Here is a 20,300-nt window from a genome sequence, read left to right as displayed (position 1 = left end):
TGTCAATTGATCTTTTTAAATCGTTTTTTTTTTCTTTTGTCAATTGATTTTTGAGAAAAGTATCAGGGCACTTCATTACATAAAATATAGTCTTTCAGCAAATGGTGCTTAACTGTTGAGTATTATAAGCAAAAAATTCTTAATCTTGACCTCATACCATACACAGTAATTAATCTAAAATGGATCATAGAACCAAAACATGAGTATAGTGAAAGTAAGTCAAAAGCTCCTATAAAAAAATGTAAGAGAAGCCTGACCAGGTGGTGGCGCAGTGGATAGAGCGTCAGACTGGGATGCGGAGGACCCAGGTTCGAGACCCCAAGGTCACCAGCTTGAGCGCGGGCTCATCTGGTTTGAGCAAAAAGCTCACCAGCTTGGACCTAAGGTCGCTGGCTTGAGCAAGGGGTCACTCGGTCTGCTGAAGGCCCGCGGTCAAGGCACATATGAGAAAGCAATCCATGAACAACTAAGGTGTCCAACAAGAAACTGATAATTGATGCTTCTCATCTCTCTCTGTTCCTGTCTGTCCCTATCTATCCCTCTCTCTCTCTCTTTCTCTCTCTCTCTCTGTCCCTGTAAAAAAAAAAGAAAAAAAATGTAAGAGAAATTTGCTGTGCCCTTGTGTTAGGCAAAGATTTTTTAGGACACAAGCATGAACCATAACAGAGAACATTGATAAATCAAGTTAAAATTTTGCTCTTCAAATACACTGTTATAAAAGTGAAAATGCAACCCACAGATTAGAAGAAAATATTTATCAAACTTACAAGGTGGATCAAAAGTAGGTTTACAGTTGTTTGTATAAAAAATAATAAATAGCAGTATAAGTATAAACTCTGTTCCATGTACTCACAACTGTAAACCTACTTCTGCCCCTCTCTGTATATCGATAAAGGACTTAGATCTAGAATATATAAAGAAATCCTAGAACTCAATAAAGGGACAAACAAGATCTGAATAGACACTACACCAGAGAAGATATAGGAATGACAACTACATGGAGAGATGTTCAAAGCATTAGTCATCAGGGAAATGTAAATTTAAGCCACAATGAGATATCACCACACACTATCTAGAATGACAATACTAAAAGTTAGCAGCATGTGGAGAAAATGGTATCTTTATATGTTACTGATGAGAATATAAAATGACAGAGCCATTTTGGAAAAGAGTTTGACAGTTTTCTTTTTTTCAAGATAATTCAATTTGATTTTTACTTATCATTATCATTAGATTTTGCCTATGAATACTAATGTTCTTAGCCATTATTTTTCTATCAAGATTTTTTTCATATACTAAGTTTTGACCCTTTGAGGGACAGCAGAATGTCCCTCCCCCAGTAACCACTTGACTTTTATCCGTGTCCACGAGCCTCAGTGTCTTAAGAATAAACATGTATTTATCATATGACCTAGTAATTTCACTCCTAGAGAAATGAAAACATTATATCCACACAGACTTAGGCATAAATGTTTGTAACATTATTAATACTCAGAAACTGGAAACAATCCATGTGTCCAGTTGTTGGTGGATGAATGTACAAAATGTCATGTCCATATAACCAAATACTACTCAGCAATAAAAAGGAATCAGTAATAACAACAATGTGGAATTATCTCAGAAACACCATACTAAGTGAAAGAGGCCAGACACAAAAAAGTACATATTATGTAAGTCCACCTATATCAAATTCCTAGAAAAGGCAGAACTACAGCAATAAAAAGCAGAGTAGTGGTTGTGGGGTAGAAACAGGATTGACTGCAAAGGGATGCTAGTGAACTTTCTAGGATGATGAAAGTGTTCTAAAACTGGTGGTGATGGTTGTGCGACTCTAAATTTACTATTATAAATCAAACTGTGCAGCTAAACTGGAGGACTCTTGGCATGCAAATGATACCATCAATAAAGCTGTAAAAAACCCTACAAGGTACTTTGAACACTCCTTCTCCCAGCACAACCCAGTGACTTGTGCACCCAGATTTGCTGCTGTCGTGTCTTAGTGTGCTTGTTATTCTTCCTCTGAAGGCGCAGGTCCTGCAGGGGACTCCCCCTCCCATGCATACAGCAGACCCTGTATTTTTCCTTGGGGGATTTTTTTCAAGTTCTAGGAGATAAAGTTCATTTTGATCCTACTTGGCACATGTTTAGTCTACTGCCAACACTGTTTTAGGGAAAACTGAAAAAACTTTGTTTTCTTTTGTCTTCTTTATATTAGGTTTTCAACCAGATGAAGAAATGAGTGAAATCTTCAGGACTGAATTCCAAATGCGATTGCTATGGGGCAGCAAAGGTGCACAAGTTAATCAGACAGAGAGATACGAGAAGTTCAGCCAGATTTTAACTGCTCTCTCCCGTAAACTGGAGCCTCCCCCTGCGAAGCAAGCAGAGCTTTGACAGCTTGAAGCTTGGTAGTGCTTCAAGCTTCTCCAGTTTATTCTTTGGAAAAGCTTATCATTTGAAAAAGTAATAATGTGCAAATCTGACAATATACAAGCTTTTAGTATCCACAGGATATTAAACATGTGAATTGCACAGAGCACACTTATTTATGAATTGTTTAAAATTACTACTGATTTTTAAGTGAATAATTTATTATTAAGGTAACTATTGCCAATGTTGACCAGCAAATTTAAGAGAAGCCCTAGCTATGTTGACTGGTTGCTTTCTATTACCGAGGTATTTAACCATATTAGTTTTAATTCCATGTCAGAAAAGTGTAAATAGAAAAGAATTTAAAAGCATGAAACATTTCAGAAGGTATCAGTTGTATGATATTCTTTAAATATGAAAAATTGTAGTTATACAAAAATATATCTTTTTGTGACACAATTGTATCCAGTCTTTTCAATGTTAAACAACTATCATGGTATAATTCTACCTCCTACCTTTCTGGGTCACCCTCTCCTAGCCACTAGAGTAAACAAAATTTAATGATACTAGAGTGGAAAACTTACTGTTTCTGGTTTAGGAGGCAGAGTGCATGAATAGTGACACAAAGTAGAGCGGGCTCCACAAGACCTAGGTGTAAATTCAAGCAGTGGTGCTCGCAAGCAGTGGGTCTGCAGATAAGGAACCTCATCGAGTCCCACAATTAACACAGCACCTGGTTCGAAGTGAGCACCCAGATGCTAGTATATTTCATGCCATCACTTCACCTACTTCAAAATAATCGACCGTTATTTTTTCCTCTAGCCCATTAGTATGTTTTCTCAGGGTTTTTTTTTTGTTGTTTTTTTTTTTTGCATTTTTCTGAAGCTGGAAACAGGGAGAGACAGTCAGACAGACTCCCGCATGCGCCCGACCGGGATCCACCCGGCATGCCCACCAGGGGCGACGCTCTGCCCATCCTGGGCGTCGCCATGTTGCGACCAGAGCCACTCTAGCGCCTGAGGCAGAGGCCACAGAGCCATCCCCAGCGCCTGGGCCATCTTTGCTCCAATGGAGCCTTGGCTGCGGGAGGGGAAGAGAGAGACAGAGAGGAAGGCGCGACGGAGAGGTGGAGAAGCAAATGGGCGCTTCTCCTATGTGCCCTGGCCGGGAATTGAACCCGGGTCCTCCGCACGCTAGGCCGACACTCTACCACTGAGCCAATCGGCCAGGGCCTGTTTTCTCAGTTTTTTACTTCCCCAAAGGGATACCTTCTAGTTTATCAGTATCCCTCTTAATTTATTTTCTATTGTAGAAAATTTAGAATATAAGATTTTAAAATAAACTTACATCACTCTGCTACCAGCTGTCAAACACCAATTTGCTTTTTCTTCCTATCTTCTAAATAATTTTGGGACTACACTCAATAGTTTTATATCCAACTTTGCTCACACAAGTCAGTCTATTTTAAAACTCTGGTCAAGCTCAGGGGCTAGGAGGTGGGGGTGTGGCAAACACACAGAGAAGAAGAGTTGTGGTTCCAGGGTGAGAGGGCTGGAGGGACAACCACCATTGTCTCGGTGTCAAGCCGTCCTTCCACGCAGCTGAACCTGATTCTGCATTAGCCCAGGGGGCTCCATTAACTCCACTCTGATACTCTGAGACCCTGCCTCACCCAACTCACGTCCTGCCCAAGGACCTTTCAGCAGCTGAGACTTCCAGGCAGCCAGCAGGCAGGGGCAGGTCTCTGGGTGCCTCAGGCTGTTTTGCTGACCTGCCCCAGGTCCAGTACTGATGGCACTCACCTCATTTTGCAGTGTGGCTCCTCCCACACACATTCAGGCCAAAGACAGACAGCTATCAACCGCAGATCACCTTCTAGCTCCTAACAGGTATCCTTGAGCTGGTCACAGGCAGCATCTGACATTGATTTGCACCAGTCCCTCCCAAGAGGCCCCAGAACCAACACACCTAGTGGCCAGTTTCAGACCACAACAGAACACCACCCAGTTAGCTCCATAAACAGCACCCCCAAAAGGAGGTCTTGCTAGGCAGCAGGCCCCACGGGGATGAATCCCCTCACTGGGTTCAGCTCCTACACAGCATCTCATATTCTGTGGTTGTGGCCAATACAGCCAGCCAGCCTGAATCCTTTCACTGACTGATGCGCCAGCAGCAATCAAGGCTCAACTACAAAAGAACACACAAGTCACAGAAGGGACACCCCTTGAGTACCCAGATCAGGTGATCAATGAGACTAAGGCTCTGGTCCCCACAGGACACTTAACTACATAAGGCCACCCTGCCAACACTGGGAAACAGCAGATCTAACTATTACATAAAAATAAACATAGAAACGCAACCAAAATGGGGAGACAAAGAAATTAAGCCCCAAATAAAGTAACAGAACAAATTTCCAGAAAAATGTTAAATGGAATGGAAGCAAGAAATCTGCCAGATACAGAGTTCAAAACACTGGTTATAAGGAACTTAATGAAAACCTCAATAATAAGATAGCATAAAAATGACACAGAAATCATAAAAAAAGAATCAGTCCAAAGTTAATGCAATAATAAATGAATTCACTAGCCTGACCCTGTGGTGGCATCAACCTGGAACACTGAGGTCACCAGTTCAAAACCCTGGGCTTGTCTGGTCAAGGCACATTTGGGAGTTGATGCTTCCTGCTCCTCCCTCCCTTTTCTCTCTCTCCTCTCTAAAATGAATTTTTAAAAAAGCTAATTGAAATGAATACACCAGAAGGAAATCGGTATCAGATTAGATGAAGCAGAGGATCAAATCAGCTAGTTAGAAGACAAGGCAGCAGAAAATATCCATTCAGAGCAGCAAAAAGAATTTCTAAAATGAGGCTAGTTTAAGGGACCTCTGGGACAACCTCCAGCATTTGCATCATGGGGGTGCCAGGAGAAGAGATAGAGCAAGGGATTGAGAACCTATTTGAAGAAATAATGACTGAAAACTTCCTTAACTTGGCAAAGGAAGCAGACATACAAGTCCTGGAAGTGCAGAAAGTCCCAAACAAGATGACCCAAAAAGGCCCACACCAAGACACATCATAATTAAAATGCCAACGTATAATGACAAAGAGAATCTTAAAGGCAGCAAGGGAAAGATAGTTGCCTACAACAACTGTCAGCTGATTTTTCAACTTTAACTTTGCAGGCCAGAAGGCATTGACACGAAATATTCCAAGTGATAAAAAGAAAGAAACTACAACCAAGATTACTCTATCCAGTAAGACTATCATTTAAAATTGATATCTAACGAGCTTCCCAGACAAGAAAAAGCTAAAGGAGTTCATCACCACCACACCAGTGTAACAAGAAATGTTAAAGGGACTTCTTTAAGAAAAAGAGGAATATAAATATGAATAATAAAATGGCAATAACTTATGTACCTATTAATCACTTTAAATGTAAATAGATTAAATGCTCTAGTGGAAAGACATAGAGTATATGCCTGACCAGGTGGTGGTGCAGTGGGTAGAGTGTCAGACTGGGATGCTGAGGACCCAGGTTCGAAACCCTGAGGCTACTGGCTTGAGCGTAGGCTCATCTGGCTTGAGCACAGGCTCGTCAGCTTGAGCGAGGGATCATAGACATGACCCCATGGTCACTATCTTGAGCCCAAAAATCGCCGGCTTAAAGCCCAAGGAAGCTGGTTTGAGCCCAACGGTCACTGGCTTGAGCAAGGGGTCACTTGCTCTGCTGCAGCCTCCCAGTCAAGGCACACCTGAGAAAGCAATCAATGAACAACTAAGGTGCTGCAACAAAGAACTGATGCTTCTCATTTCTTTCCCTTCCTGTCTGTCCCTATCTGTCCCTCTCTCTGTCTCTGTCCCTGTCACACACACAAAAAAAAGACAAGAGTATTATTTACTGGATAAGAAATCAAGATACATATGCTGTCTACAAGAGACCCACTTCAGATAGAAAGACACATAGACTGAAAGTAAATGAATGGAAAAAGGTATTTCATGCAAACTGAAACAACAACAAAAAGCTAAGATAACTATACTTATATCAGACAAAATAGTCTACAATAAAAGACAAAGAAGGACATTATATAATGATAGAAGGATCAATTCAATCAGAGGACATGACCCTTGTAAACATTTACACACCCAACATAGGAGAACCTAAATATATAAAGAAAATATTGATGGACATAAAGGCAGAGATCGACAATAACGTAGTCATAGTAGGGAACTTCAATACCCCACTGACCTCAATGGATAGATCTTTCAGACAGAAAATCAACAAGGAAACAGTAGCCTTAAATGACACATTAGACCAGATGGATTTAACTGATATTTTTAGAGCATTTCACCCTAAATAGAATATACATTCTTCTCAGTGCACAGGGAAGATTTTCCAAGGCAGGCCACATGTTAGGCCACAGAACAAGTCTCAATACACTTTGGAGGATTGAAATCAAGTCTCTTCTTCAACTACAATGGTATGAAATAGAAATCAATTAAGAAAACTGAAAAACACAAACACGAAACTAAATATCAAGCTACTAAACAATGAATGTGCTGCCTGCCCTGAATGGATAGCTTGGTTGGTTAGAGCAGTGGTCCCCAACCCCTGGGCTGTGGACTGGTACCGGTCTGTGGGCCATTTGGTACCGGTCCGCAGAGAAAGAATAAATAACTTACATTATTTCTGTTTTATTTATATTTAAGTCGGAATGATGTTTTATTTTTAAAAAATGACCAGATTCCCTCTGTTACATCTGTCTAAGACTCACTCCTGACACTTGTCTCGGTCACGTGATACGTTGCCGCTAAAATTAAACCCATAAACTAGCAAAATGAGTGAAAAACAAAATTCCACCAAAAGTTTTTTTGCGAAGTGGAAAAGGGCCAGTGAGGAGATAGAATAAGAACCTACGACCTTGAAGAAAAAGAAGGCTTCATTTAACAGACAATACCAGGAGTCCTACTTGAAGTATGGATTTATCACAACTGGTAATTCTCGAGCACCAAGGCCACTTTGCATAATATGTGGTGACCGGCCAAGTAATGAGGCAATGAAGCCTTCAAAACTGCTTCGCCACTTTGAGACCAAGCACCCTACTTTAAAAGATAAGCCTTCTGAGTATTTCGAAAGAAAAAAGCATGAACAAGGACAGAAACCATTACTGGTGGCCACTACACCAATAAATGCGAGTGCACTGAGAGCATCTTACTTGGTGGCTAATCGTATTGCTAAGGCTAAGAAGCCATTCACCATTGGTGAAGAATTGATCCTTCCAGCCACTAAAATTTGTCATGAACTTCTAGGAGAAGCTGCAGTGAAAAAGATAGCACAGATGCCTCTTTCGGCTACCACCGTCACACGGCACATTGAGGAAATAGAATCACAATTGTTGGAAAGAATTAATAAATCACCATGGTACGCTCTCCAGATTGACGAATCTGCAGATATTGACAAGGCAATGCTACTTGTTTACGTGTGTTATCTTTATCAAGAGGATGTGCATGAGGATATGTTATGTGCACTATCATTGCCAACCAAAACCACAGCCGCAGAACTATTTAAATCGCTGGATGACTATATATCAGGAAAACTGAAATGGTCTTTTTGTGTCGGCATATGCACAGATGGAGCTGCTGCCATGACCGGAAGGATGTCTGGTTTAACTACTTGGATTAAGGAGGTTGCACCTGAATGCGAGTCTACGCATTGTGTCATTCACAGGGAATGCTGGCTAGCCCAAATATACCACCGGAACTTAACAGCGTATTGAATGATGTCGTTAAAGTTATTAGCCACATCAAAGCACATGCTCTTCACTCGCGCCTGTTTGAGCAGCTTTGTGAGGAAATGAACACGGAGAACAGACACCTCCTCTTATACACAGAAATAAGATGGTTATCCTAAGGGAGGTCCCTGGACAGAGTGAATTACAAGAGCCGCTGCAGAGATTTCTCTCAGAAAAAAAGTCACTGCTAGCAGCACATTTCAGTGACAAGGAATGGGTCGCAAAACTTACTTACTTGTGCGACATATTTAATCTCCTCAATGAACTCAATTGGTCACTTCAGGGGAAAATGACAACTGTCTTCAAGTTGGCAGATAAAGTAGCTGCATTTCAAGCCAAACTGGATTTGTGGGGATGACACGTGAACAGGGGTATATTTGACATGTTTCAAACATTCGCGGGAATTTTGGAAGAGACTGAGCCCAAGCCTTCATTGTCCCAGCTGGTGCACAATCACCTGTATTTGCTTTTAAAAGAGTTTGAACACTACTTCCCAACCACAAAAGACCCACAAATTGCCAAGGAATGGATCCGCGATCCATTTGTCAACAAACCAGGTGAATCCAGCGTGTCTATGCAAGAAGAGGATCAACTACTGGAGATCACAAATGACGGCAGCCTTAAAAATATGTTCGAGACTACAGCTCTGCCGGTGTTCTGGATTAAAGTCATGGCAGAACACCCCGAGATCGCCACAAAAGCACTAAAAACCCTGTTGCCATTTCCGACATCCTATTTGTGTGAAGCGGGATTTTCTGCAGTGACAGCAACCAAAACAAAATTACGAAATAGACTGGACATAAGCAACATACTTCAGGTGTCATTGTCTCCCATTCCCCCTAGATGGGACCTTCTCGTTGCAGAAAAACAAGCTCAGGGCTCCCACTAATTTAGTGTTATCTCTCATTCTATATAAACATTATAATAGGCTACTATCTCTCATTCTATGAGAGATGGTGTCTGTGCTCCGTGTGTTCATTTCCTCACAAAGCTGCTCAAACAGGCGCGAGTGAAGGGCGTGTGCTTTGATGTGGTTAATAACTTTAACAACATCATTCAATATGCTGTTAAGTTCCGGTGGTATATTTGGGCTAGCCAGCATTCCCTGTGAATGACACAATGCGTAGACTCACATTCAGGTGCAACCTCCTTAATCCGAGTAGTTAAACCAGACATCCTTCCGGTCATGGCAGCAGCTCCATCTGTGCATATGCTGACACAAAAAGACCATTTCAGTTTTCCTGATAGATAGGCTACTATCTCTCATTCTATATAAACATTATAATAAATAACCTTTAACTTACAATATTCATAACAATGGTGAGTTGTATTTTTCATGCACTTTATATTTGTTTTTGTGTTGTATCTTATTTTTAAAGCATGTTTAAATGTTACCATAGCGACTGGAAAGTGGAGGCAGAGAGAATGTTACTCATGTTATGTTGTTGGTGCGATGTTAAGAGGATGCTTCTAATAAAGTTGCATACAAGTACACAGTGGATTCATGTTTATTTTTATTGTCGTAGGTTCATGATTGGTAGCAAGCCTCAACCTACCATGTTACATATTGATGTCAGACATGAAACGTTGTCAGAATAACAAATTTAAATACAGCCTGAATAATGAGGACATGCTCATTCCTCCTTTAACTTACCAATAAATATCGAAAGTTCGACAATTATATTTAAAAATACCACAGTTTTTACGCCAGTCGCATAATTTTATTTTGTGCATTTATCCATCCCATCCTAAAGGCCGGTCCGTGAAAATATTTTTCTGACATTAAACCAGTCCGTGGCCCAAAAAAGGTTGGGGACCACTGGGTTAGAGCATCACCTGAAAGTGCAGAGGTTGCCGGTTCAATTCCCAGTCAGGGCACATACAGAACAGATTGTATTCTTGTCTGTCTGGCTCTCCCCTCCTCCTGTTAAAATCAATAGATAGGCCCTGGCCGGTTGCCTCAGCAGTAGAGCGTCGGCCTGGCGTGCAGGGGACCCGGGTTCGATTCCCGGCCAGGGCACATAGGAGAAGCGCCCATTTGCTTCTCCACCCCCCTTCCTTCCTCTCTGTCTCTCTCTTCCCCTCCCGCAGCCAAGGCTCCATTGGAGCAAAGATGGCCCGGGCGCTGGGGATGGCTCCTTGGCCTCTGCCGCAGGCGCTAGAGTGGCTCTGGTCAAGGTAGAGCGACGCCCCGGAGGGGCAAAGCATCGCCCCCTGGTGGGCGTGCCAGGTGGATCCCGGTCGGGCGCATGCGGGAGTCTGTCTGACTGTCTCTCCCTGTTTCCAGCTTCAGAAAAATACAAAAAAAAAAAAAAATAGATAAAATTTTTTTAAATCATTTGTATAAAAAAATAAATGGGTTAACAATGAAATCAAGGAAGAAAGCAAAAGATACCTTGAGATAAATGAAAATGAAAACACAATTACCCCAAATCTATAGAACACAGCAAAACTAGTCCTAAGACAGAAATTCATAGCAATACAGCCTACCTCAAAAAAGAAGAAAAAATCCCAAACAAGCTAATATTATACCTAAAGGAACTAGAAAAAAAAAGCCCAAAGTGAGTAGATGGAAGGAAATAATAAAGATTAAATGAAAATAAACAAAATAGAGTCTAAAAAAATACAAAAGATTAATGAAACCAAGAGCTGGTTCTTTGAAACAAAAAGATTGATAAACTTTTAACTAGACTCATCAAGAAAATAGAGAGCCTTCCCAGCTGTTGCTAAGGCGCTCAGTCCTGAGGAAGCTAAGGCCACAGTGGAGTGAGACCCTCACCTGCACCTGGCGGCACTGACCCACACCATGGCCTCCACCTCGGAGCTTGCCCAAGCTCACAACTACTCGGCCTTCATCCTGCATGGTAACCGAGACAACATTCACAGAAGATAAGATCAATGCCTTTTAATAAGATTAAAAGCAGCTGGTGTAAGTGTTGAACCTTTCTGATCAGGCTTGCTTAGAAAGGCTCTGGCAATGTCAACACCGCCAGCCTCATCTGCAATGTAGGGGCTGCACCAGCAGGAGTCCCGCCCCCTCCACCACTGCTGCCCCAGCTGAGGAGAAGAAAGTAGAAGCAAAGAATCTGAGGAGTCATGATGACATGGACCTTTTTGAGTAAAGCTCTTTTGTAATATGTTCAATCAAAAGCTGAACTCTGCTAGAGAGAAAGAGAGAAAGAAAGAACCCAAATAAATAAAATCAGAAATGAGAGAAGTGAAAACTGACAACATAGAAATACAAAGGCTTATAAGAAAATACTATGAATGACTATATGCCAACAAACTGGACAATCTGGATGAAACGGAAAATTCCTAGAAACATACAACCTTCCAAGAGTGAATCAAGAAGAAACATAGCCTGACCAAGCAGTGGTGCAGTGGATAGTGTTGGACTAGGACGCGAAGGACCCAGGTTCAAAACCCTGAGGTTGCCAGCGTGAGCACGGCTCACCAGCTTGAACCCAAGGTCACTGGCTTGAGCAAGGGGTCACTCAATCTGCGGTAGTCCCCTGGTCAAGCAAGGCACATCTGAGAAAGCAATCAATGAACAACTAAGACGCCGCAATGAAGAATTGATGCTTATCTCTCTCCCTTCCTGTCTGTCCCTATCTGTCCCTCTCTGTTACACACACACACACAAAAAGAAGAAACACAAAGTCTGTACAGACCAATTACTACCAACAAAGTCAAATCAGCAATCAAAAAACTCCCAACAAACAAAAGTCCTGAACTGGATGGCTTCACAGGTGCATTTTACTAAACATCTGAAGAAGAATTAACATCTGTCCTCAAATTATTCCAAAAACTTCAAGAGGAGGATATGGTTTCAAAGCTCACTTTATGAGGCCAGCATTACTCTGATTCGCAAACCAGTCAACCACATTACGAAGAAAGAACTGTAGGCCAATAACCCTAATGAATATAGATGCAAAATTCTTCAATAAAATAGCAAATCAAATTCAGCAATGTATTAAAAAGGTCATACATCATGATCAAGTGCGATTTATTCTTGGGATGCAAGTTTAGTACAATATCATCAAGTCAATTAATGAGATACAAAACCTAAACTAAATGAAGGATAAAAATTATGTTGTATCAATAGGGGGAAGGAATGCATTTGACAAAATCCAGCACTCATTTATGATAAAAACTCTCAGCAAAGTAAGAACAGAGGGAACAGCCTGACCAGGCAGTGGCGCAGTGGGTAGAGCGTTGGACTGGGATGCGGAGGACCCAGGTTCGAGACCCGAGGTCGCCAGCTTGAGCACGGGCTCATTTGGTTTGAGCAAAGCTCACCAGCTTGGACCCAAGGTTGCTGGCTCGAGCAAGGGGTCACTCAGTCTGCTGTAGCACTCACCCCCCCCCCCCGCTCCATCAAGACACATATGAGAAAGCAATCATTGAACAACTAAGGTACCACAACGAAGAATTGATGCTTATCTCTCTCCCTTCCTGTCTGTCCCTGTCTCTCTCTTACTCTCTCTGTCTCTGTCACAAAAAATAAAATAAAAGAAAAAAAAAAGAAAAAAAAAGAACAGAGGGAACATACAGGAACATATACTTCAGCATAATAAAGGCCATATATGACAAACCCACAGCCAACATCACACTCAACTCACTAAAAGTGTTTCCCTTAACATCAGGAACAAGACAGGGATGTCCCCTTTTACCACTCTTATTCAATGTAGTACTTTAAGTCCTAGGATCAGCAAACAGAAAAAAAGAAGAAATAAAAGGCATCGGAGTTGGAATGGAAAAAGTAAAACTGTCATTATCTGCAGATGACATAATATTATATAGAAAGAACATTAAAGATTCCACACAAAAACTACTAGAATTGATAAATGAATCCAGTAAGGTAGCAGAATACAAAATTAATATTCCAACTTGGTCACATTTTTTTTTTTTTTTTTTAACAGAGGCAGAGATAGACAGGGACAGACAGACAGGAACAGGGAGAGCTGAGAAGCATTAATCATTAGTTTTTCCTTGCGCGTTGTGACTTCTTAGTTATTCATTGATTGCTTTCTCGTATGTGCCTTGACCGCGGGCCTTCAGCAGACTGAGTAACCCCTTGCTCAAGCCAGCAACCTTGGGTCCAAGCTGGTGAGCTTTGTTCAAACCAGATGAGCCCACTCTCAAGCTGGCGACCTTAGGGTCTCGAACCTGGGTCCTCCGCATCCCAGTCCGACACTATCAACTGTGCTACCACCTGGTCAGGCACCAATGACGTTCTTCACAGAACTACAAATAGTTTTAAAATTTATATGGAACCACAAAAGAACCCAAACAGACATAGCAATCTTGAGAAAGAACAACTAAGTTAAAGGAATTTCTCAAATCATGTCTCTTATTTGTTAACTGATGTTCTATAAGAGTTCCATTTTCAAACAAGTTTGAGAACTGTTTGTGTTTGGTCTTGTTGTTCATTTGCTTATGTGATTTGCTGCAGAATTTATCAGTTTTAATTATTTATGTATACCACAACTCTGCAAAAGGGGAATAGGATCTTGAATGTAAGGTTTCCCAAATTCATTTAATACAGAATCTTTCCAGTGAGGAGCAATTTGGAACCCTTTCTTTGAGCAACACTTAATGACATACTTAGGGATGCCTGTGTTCCACAGAGCACACGTTGTGTGTGTGTGTGTGTGTGTGTGTATTTTTCTGAAGTTGGAAACAGGGAGGCAGTCAGACAGATTCCCGCATGCGCCCAAACGGGATCCACCCAGCATGCCCACCAGGGGGCGATGCTCTGCCCATCTGGGGCGTTGCTCTGTTGCATCCAGGGCCATTCTAGCGCCTGAGGCCACAGAGCCATCCTCAGAGCCCGGGCCAACTTTGCTCCAATGGAGCCCTGGCTGCAGGAGGGGAAGAAAGAGACAGAGAGGAAGGAGAGGGGGAGGGGTGGAGAAGCAGATGGGCGCTTCTCCTGTGTGCCCTGGCCAGGAATCAAACCCAGAACTCCTGCACGCCAGGTCGACGCTCTACCACTGAGCCAACCAGCCAGGGCCCACAGAGCACACTTTGGGAAACAAAGTCTATGTCTTCATATACCCTGGTTGTCTTCCAGTATGCTCTATACTCTACAACAAATGATCAACACATTAAAAAAATAGAGAGAGATTATATATATATATATTTATTATATATATTATATATATATTATTTTGAATCAAGGAAGAATTTCTTAAACTAGACTAAAAAAAGCATCAAATATGAAAGAATGGGCCTGGCCGGTTGGCTCAGTGGTAGAGCGTTGGCCGGGCATATGGACATCCTGGGTTTGATTCCTGGTCAGGGCACACAGAAGAAGCGACCCACTGCTTCCCCACCCCTCCCTTTCTCCCTTCTCTCTCTTTCTTCCCTTCCTGCAGCCATGGTTCCGATGGAGCAAGTTGGCTCCATGGCCTCACCTCAGGCACTGGAATAGTTCGGTTGCAAGCAAAGGAGTAACAGCCCCAGATGGGCAGAGCATCCCCCAGTAGGGGGCTTGCTGAGTGGATCCTGGTCGGAGCGTATGTGGAAGTCTGTCTCTATGTCTCCCTGCTTCTCACTTAAAGAAATAGAAAAACAATGAAAGATCGATCAATTTACATTAAAATGAACTATTCATTAAATGATTGTCATAGATAAATGAAAAGAATTGAGAAATGATATTAGCAACACAGAAAAGTAACAAAAGATTAGTATGGTAGGCAACCTCCAAGACGGACCCTGCCACCTGTATTCACAGCCTGTGTTGTCCCACAGTGTATGGGGTTGGCCTGCATCACCAATTGCATAGAACAGAAGTGATGATATGTTGTATCTTAGAGTAGGTTATTAAAAGATTGTAGCTTCTGCCTGACTAGGCAGTGGCGCAGTGGATAGAGCGTCGGACTGGGATGCCGAGGACCCAGGTTCGAGACCCCGAGGTTGCCAGTTTGAGCGCGGGCTCATCTGGTTTGAGCCAAAGCTCACCAGCTTGGACCCAAGGTCGCTGGCTCTAGCAAGGGGTTACTCAGTCTGCTGAGGGCCCATGGTCAAGGCACATATGGGAAAGCAATCAATGAACAACTAAGGTGTCGCAGCGGAAGACTGATGATTAATGCTTCTCATCTCTTTCCGTTCCTGTCTGTCTGTCCCTGCCTGTCCCCTCTCTGACTCTATTAAAAAAAAAAAAAAAAAGATTGTAGCTTCTGTCTTGAGTTCTTTCCCTCTTGGATCACTCACTGGGGGAAGCAAGATGCCATGTTGTGAGCATCCCTCTGAAGAGGTACACATAGCAAGAAACTGAGGCCTGCCTACAACCATGTAAGTGACCTTAGAAGGGATTTTAGTGTCCCAGTCAAAGCCTTGAGATGACTGCAACCTTGCCAACATCTTGACTACATCTGAGAAACTCTTAGGCAGAGATACAAGCTGTGTTTCACAGCAAGAGATAATACCATTAGCATCCTTCATACATAAAAGAACTCCCCATGAATGACTATGGACAGATAACAAACTGAAGAAAAATATGGGCAAAAGTTATAAACCCTTATCACAGAAGAGTAAATACAAATGATATACATGAATAGATGTTCAACCACATCAATATTCAGGGAAAAGCAAATAAGACCACAATGAAATGCTATTTTACATCCAAAGAACTGACAGAAATTGAAAAGTCTCACTCCTAAGTGTTGGCCAGGATATAGAGCATGTAAGTAACCCTTATGCACAACCTGTAGGTGTGTAAAAATGTTACAACCACTGAGTGGAAAATGTGGCATTATTTTTAATTGAATATAAGTATAACCCACAACCTAGTAATTCCACTCCTAGGTAGATCATAGAGAAACTCTTGTATCCATAAACATACACATGAATGTACAGAGCAGCACTGTTTATATCGCTGACCTTGGACTACGTGGGGGTTGGGGGGCATCTACCCCCCACTGTCACACACTTACTTATAACTTTATACTCCTCATAAACTTAATTACTAGTAACCTGCTGTTGACCAGAAGCCTTACTAATAACATAAACAGTTGACTAACATATATTTTGTATATGTATCATATACTAGGTATCAAAAAAAAAAGATAATGTAAAAAAGAAATTCATATTTACTTATAGGTATAACGATTCATGCATTGATAATGAAGAAACAGCAATATAATTGCTTTATGGTAGTCTAGTGTAATCAATAGGACTGCTTCATGGTAGCCTAGTTTATACACTAATGAATGAATAATTATAAAATTTTTATATTAGAGTCATATTCATAATACAGTACTGGAAACAGTTACTTTTTTAAAAACCACCTACCTGTGATTGTAGGCTGATATGCACCATTTTCAATCAGAAGAGAGGCATAGTAATGTAATTCTGTGAAAGCAAACTTATAAAACAGTAAGAAAACCAATACATTATTAATCCTGTATTATGTATCACTCACTTTATGCTTATGTAAGGATGGGCTATCCACTTCCATAAATGTCTTGCACATGTTTAATACAGTGATGATACAAAAATGTCTGATACAGTTCTTGCCCTATAGCTATTAGATTATCACACAAAGAAACTCACAAAATAGATGAGTTAATTTTTTAAAAGACTTTATTTCTTGATTTTAGAGAGAGAGAGAGAGAGAGAGAGAGAGAAGTGGGGAGTAGGAAGCATCAATTCACAGTTATATGTGCCTTGACAGGCAAGCCTGGGGTTTTGAACCCGCGACCTCGCATTCCAGGATGTTTTAGCCACTGCACCACCACAGGTCAAGTACAGGTAAGTTTATTACCTGCACAGCACAATGATTAAAAAGTACTCATTCAGTGGAAGTGCATTATCACAAAGGTCTTCATTTTCATTGTCTTCACACTGAATAGGCTGAGGAGGAAGCAAAGGGTGGTCTTGCTGTCTCAGGGGTGCCGAGGAGAAAGAGGTGGAGGTTGGACAAGGAGGCAGGAGAGGCATGCACATTCGGTGTAACTTTACAGAAATATATCATAGTTTGTCTGACTTTTTTGCTTTTGCATTTTTCTAAAAATGTTTCTATATAATACTAATCCTTTTTCTCTTTGCTTTCAGTGTCTGTACCATAAAAGGGTCTATGTCATAAGAAGTCCAAAGTAGTCTTGAATAATCAGAACCCTTCTGCCAGATGGTCTAATGTCCTGTTTTCTCACTCTGCTTCTTGTCTTCTTCCTCGTCATCTGGCATCGGACTGGAGTATTCATATCCATCAACTCGTCTTTGGTTCATTCCTCTAGTGGGGTGTCTATTAGCTCTTGAATTGCTCCAAGGTCCTCATCTTAGAACCCTACACATACACTTTTTTTATTATTTTGCCACATCCACAGTCTCTTTCATGATTTCCCTAATTGGCTGTCATAAGTCCTGGGAAGTCAATGCACAGCACCTGGGCAGTTTTCTCCATCAGGGATTTGTTTCAGGCTTGATGGCTTTCACAGCTTTTTCTGTAACTATGATGACATCTTCAATGGCGTAATCCCTCCAGACTTCCACAATGTTCTACCGGGGTTCTCTTCCACGGCGTTGACAATCCTTTCCACAGTACCATGTGCAATGAACCTTACAGGTCCTTGTAACTCCCTGATCTAGATAGAGGCTGAACAGAGATGCCATTTGGGGGCAGGTGGACCACTTTGATACCTTTGGTGTTGAATTCATGGAATTCTGGGTGGCCAAGAACACCATCCAATATTAAAAGAATTTAAAAGGCAGTCACTTACTGGGAAGGTACTTCCTGACTTCAGAGACAAAGCATGGATGGAACTGATCCAGAAAAGGGGTTTTCATTGTCCAAGCCTCCTTGTTGTTCAACCAAAACACTGGCAGCTGTTGTTTATCTTTTCCACTCAAGGCTCAGAGTTTACCAGTGTTATAAAGGCCAGTCCTGATCATAAACCAGACCCCATTTGCACAAAACAGTAGCTCGCCCATCCCTTCCTGCCTTAACCCCTTGTGCTTACTTCTCTTACTAATAAACTTCCATGGTGGTACTTTTCTTCCAGAATAGAGCACTTTCGCCTGCATTAAAAACCTGCTCAGGTATGACTAGGTGGTGGCACAGTGGATAGTGTCAAATTAGGATGTGGAGGATCCAGGTTTGAGACCCTGAGGTCGCCAGCTTGAGCACGAGCTCATCTGGTTTGAGCAAGGTTCACCAGCTTGAGCTCAAGGTCACTGGCTCGAGCAAGAGGTCACTCGGTATGCTGTAGCCCCCCTCCATCCCTGGTCAAGGCACATATGAGAAAGCAATCAATGAACAACTAAGGAACCACAACTAAGAATTGATGCTTCTCTCTCCCTTCCTGTCTGTATCTGTCCCTGTCTCTGACTCTCCCACAAAAAAACAAAAACAAAAAACACCTGCTCTGGCAGATAGTCATTCTCTTTAATTACTTTCTCAATGGCATCTGGGAACTTCTCTGTCTATTCATAAGCAGAAGCTGCTACTTCTGTTATCTTGACATTTTAAAACCCAAACCTCTTTTTAAAACTATCAAGCCATCGTTTGCTGGCATTAAATTTTGCAGCCTTAGACCCATCATCTTCCTTTTGCATCAGGTGGTCATACAATCACTTCAGTTTTTCTCAGATCATGCTGGAGCTCGAGCAGCATGGTGTGCCCAGCCAAGTGAGGGCAAAGGTAGACTTGCAGAGGTGGAGAGACGACCCTGGCACTCCCACCTGGAGACCAGCCAGGGAAGAGGGAGACAAGCAGGAGCTGTGCTATCACTTGCTGGACAGCACACGCTACAGGGTATGAAACAGTCCTGGTTTATAGCCCCTCTCCTCACACCCCTTCAATGCACAGGACAGGCCACTCTACCACAGCATCAGCTGCCTAATAAAACTTAAAAAATAAAAACCAGCATTAGGGCCATTACTACACAAGGGACTATGTCCCCAAACACCTGTGTCTGTCCACTCTTCCAGCATCCCCTCGAGCAGGACAAGGCATGTCTGGAAAATGAACAGAAGTCTCCCTCAGCTTGGTGGCCCAGGTCCCTCTCCCACTCAAGGGCTTATGAAACCAAAGAAGATTCTCCAAACCTGAAGTAACAGTAAATCTATAGTTAAGCTCTTCACAGCTTTTGTCCTCAGGGCTCCAAGAAAAAATGCATTGCAGGGTGTCATGAGTGGTTTCTGAGATAAATCGCATGTACCAGAACTTATGTAATTAACCACTTTTACTCCTTTTTGAAATTACTGTTTACTAACCAGTATGAAAACATTTCAATATTTAACATTCACTATGGCTTTATCAGTGTGGACTGGCTGAATATTATTCCTGCTCAGGCAGAGTACAACACAACCTTTACAGAGCTCAAAAACATGGAAAGTTAATCAGGTTTAGGAAAAAATACCCACGTGGAAAAATAAAGAAAAACAAACCAATACAGATAAAATTCAGGATAATCGTTATCCTTGAAGGAGGGGGAGTTAGTAACTTTCTACTTCTTAAGTTCGGTAGATAGATTTGTGTTTATTATTGTTCATAACATTTAAGTTTTTTTCCACACTAAGCTCTCAGGGTTAACTTTCTGGATTTACCAAATCAGCTTGCTGCAAACTCCCATTCTTTACAACACTATCACCATCTTACACACACGAGTAATAAGTCTTGTCAAATACTAAAACTGTGCTGAAATCAAGATAATCATGTAATCATGTCTGTAGAGTTCCCCACTTGCAGCCAAAGAAAGGAATGAGGCTAATGTCATGTTACTTACACTTAGGACTTACGTCAGTTGGTCATTTCTAAAGTATCTAGTACTTTTTTTTTCTTCTATGTGGGATGGTTGATCTTGGGCCTGCGGGGAGCAAGCTGGCCCCAGACTTTTCCAAGTCCACATTTCTTTGCCTCCAATTCTTACATGTCCAAAGACAGGGAACTGTAGACATGCCTTTGTAGGAGGATACAATAGTATCTAGTACTTTTAAGAGCTGTTGAACTTCCCAGGATTTACTCTTCAACCCCTAATCTTCTGACACCCTTTATACTTTCTATAGTGTCTTAGATCACTTACAGGGACTATACTCAGGAATATATATATACTATATTTGATCTCAGGTTATATGAGCTCAATGAAATAAGTTTGGTGTTAGTAATTTTTCACCTAAACTTGTAATACCTTCCTCAC

General features: G+C 41.7%; 1 protein-coding gene and 1 non-coding gene across 7 annotated transcripts in view; one reads left to right on the top strand and one right to left on the bottom strand.

The window, feature by feature from the left end:
• Positions 1-3,191, top strand: part of BCAR3 (BCAR3 adaptor protein, NSP family member) — a 125,664-nt gene extending 122,473 nt beyond the window's left edge. For 4 of the 6 annotated variants that reach the window (XM_066268694.1, XM_066268695.1, XM_066268699.1 and 1 more), the window contains one exon: positions 2,216-3,190. In XM_066268694.1, the coding sequence (XP_066124791.1) occupies positions 2,216-2,394 (179 nt within the window). In that variant the 3' untranslated portion in view covers positions 2,395-3,190. Of the gene's footprint in view, positions 1-2,215 lie in introns of all 6 variants that reach the window. The other 2 variants (XM_066268697.1, XM_066268696.1) reach the window with 2 other exon arrangements.
• A 16,754-nt stretch (positions 3,192-19,945) lies between these two features.
• LOC136332394 (small nucleolar RNA SNORA38) lies at positions 19,946-20,076 on the bottom strand. Its single transcript, XR_010730663.1, has one exon. It is a non-coding gene; the product is annotated as a small nucleolar RNA SNORA38 (small nucleolar RNA).
• Positions 20,077-20,300: the final 224 nt, after the last annotated feature.

This window comes from Saccopteryx bilineata, chromosome 3, assembly GCF_036850765.1.
Source record: "Saccopteryx bilineata isolate mSacBil1 chromosome 3, mSacBil1_pri_phased_curated, whole genome shotgun sequence".
In the NCBI taxonomy this organism is placed as follows: Eukaryota; Metazoa; Chordata; class Mammalia; order Chiroptera; family Emballonuridae; genus Saccopteryx; species Saccopteryx bilineata.
Note: the sequence above shows the minus strand (reverse complement) of the source record. Positions and strands in the feature narration are given on the sequence as shown.